Source organism: Lucilia cuprina, chromosome 6 (assembly GCF_022045245.1).
Source record: "Lucilia cuprina isolate Lc7/37 chromosome 6, ASM2204524v1, whole genome shotgun sequence".
Lineage (NCBI taxonomy): Eukaryota > Metazoa > Arthropoda > Insecta > Diptera > Calliphoridae > Lucilia > Lucilia cuprina.
Genome location: NC_060954.1, coordinates 7,399,550 through 7,401,725, shown reverse-complemented (window position 1 = coordinate 7,401,725; position 2,176 = coordinate 7,399,550). Strand labels below are relative to the sequence as shown.

At 28.3% G+C, this 2,176-nt stretch overlaps 1 protein-coding gene across 1 annotated transcript in view; it reads left to right on the top strand.

The window, feature by feature from the left end:
- Positions 1-1,749: 1,749 nt before the first annotated feature.
- Positions 1,750-2,176, top strand: part of LOC111684258 (lysyl oxidase homolog 2B) — a 2,982-nt gene continuing 2,555 nt past the window's right edge. Inside the window, exon 1 of the mRNA XM_046955807.1 lies at positions 1,750-1,788. Coding sequence (XP_046811763.1) covers positions 1,750-1,788 — 39 coding nt within the window. The remainder of the gene's footprint in view (positions 1,789-2,176) is intronic.

Below are 2,176 nucleotides of genomic sequence, written 5' to 3'. Positions count from 1 at the left end.
ACTAGAACAGAACTAGAACAGAACTAGAACAGAACTAGAACAGAACTAGAACAGAACTAGAACAGAACTAAAACAGAACTAGAACAGAACTAGGACAGAACTAGAACAAAACAGAACTGAACTAGAACTAAACTGAACTGGAACAAAAATCTATCTGGATAGATTTATAAGAAATCATCCCGAGGAACAAAATCTTTATCCAACAAAGATTTATATATAAATTTTTATTCAGATAAAGATTTTCCAAAGAAATCATTCTTCCCCTAAAGTTTTTCTGAAGAAAATTTCTTGCGGATAGAGATTTGGTAAGTACATTTTTCCAAATAAATGAATTTTTTTAAAAAAATGTATACAGAAAAAAATTTGGCAATGATTTTCGAAGGAACACTTAAGCCAGATAAAGATTTCAAAAATAAATTCTATCTAGACAAAGACTTTCTAAAGAAATCTCTATCCGTTGAAATAATTTCAAAAGAAATGTTTATCCTTATAAGAAAATTGTTATGCCTTTGAAAATTTTTTATCCTTTTCATCACTCTGCACCAGCAACTTACCTTCATATTCCACATCTCCGCCCACTAAACGTATGGCACCTTCTTCTTTATTTAAAGTTTTTATATATTTTTGCACTAAACGCTGACGTTCGAGGCGAGCCTCTTCCAGCGAATGATGAACCACAGCGCGACACATTTTGGCGGTTAAAAATACTAATAAAAGCACAAGAAAACTTTTCATCGAATTCATCTTGAAACACACACTTTAGTTTAAATCAAAACATTTAAAGAAAACTTAGAAATAAAGGAAACCAGCCTTTTGAAATGTTCTTAATTTAATTTTTTATATTTCTTAATTTTTTCTTAAATATTTTCCGTTTTCTAAGCCATGTATTTATTTAAAGACCACAAAATTGAAACTAAATTTTTGTTTTTAAAATTGTATAGAACAAAAGCTTGACATCCAATTGCAAAAGGCTTTTGCAATCGTATTATTTTTCGTTTTTTTTTTTTCTAAAAGTTCTAAACAGAACTATATAATAATAATGAAATGATTTAATGTTGTTATAGATAGATCGTTTTAAAAAAATTACAAAAACAATTCATTAGAGACAATAGTGAAAAACAAAAAAACATGCAACAAACATATGTTTGTATTTGTATTTTATTTAGATAATTCGTTAAATATTTTTTGTTTAGTATTCGAACTTGTGTTTGAGAAGCTCTTCACAAAAAAATTCGAATTTCGAAAAATTTATAACACCAACAAATGAGAAAAACAAAACAAAACATAAATATATAGAACAGATACTGATGCAAAGATTTAGCAGCAACAACAACAACAACGTCTATCATTTAAAAATGAAATCTAAATAATCTATGAACTTCAAATAGCGGAACCGTTTTTATTTTCAAAATTTTCTAATTCAAGCTGCTGTTTGTTTATTTCTGTATGTGTGTGTGTGTCTTTGTTTAAGCCCCCAGCTTAAAGAGGGGCGATCATACTTGGATATGATGACATAGAAACACACATTTAAGTTCACTTTTATTCGACTTTTAATCAATGGGGTTGTTGAATCTTTTTTAGAATTTTTTTTTCTATTTTTGCTATAAATGTTTTTTTTTTAAATAATGACGTTATAAATACATATTGTGTAGTTAGGAGGGGGTATCATTTGTTTTGTTATACTTTTCATAATCTTTTAATGATTTCCTATGAAAGGTCTTATTTAAAGGGGGATTGGCAAAATCCAAAATGTGTGTTTTTTACGATCAAAATAAATATTTACAATATGTAAAACCTGGATTATAAAAGTAGATATGGCACAACTTTTAGGCTAAATATAGTATGGACTAGACTATAGTCTAGACAATATACAAGACTATAGAATAGACTATAGAATGCACTATGTCAAGTTTATAGTTTATATATATAGACTAGACACGACTACAGACTAGGTAATAGACTAGATTATAGGCAACACTATAGAATAGACTACAGACTAGGCTATAAACAATAATATAGACTAGACTATAAACAATACTATAGACTAGAGTATAGACTAGACTATGGACCAGATTATAGACTATAGACTAGACTATAGACTAGACTATAGACTAGACTATAGACTAGACTATAGACTAGACTATAGACTAGACTATAGACTAGACTATAGACTAGA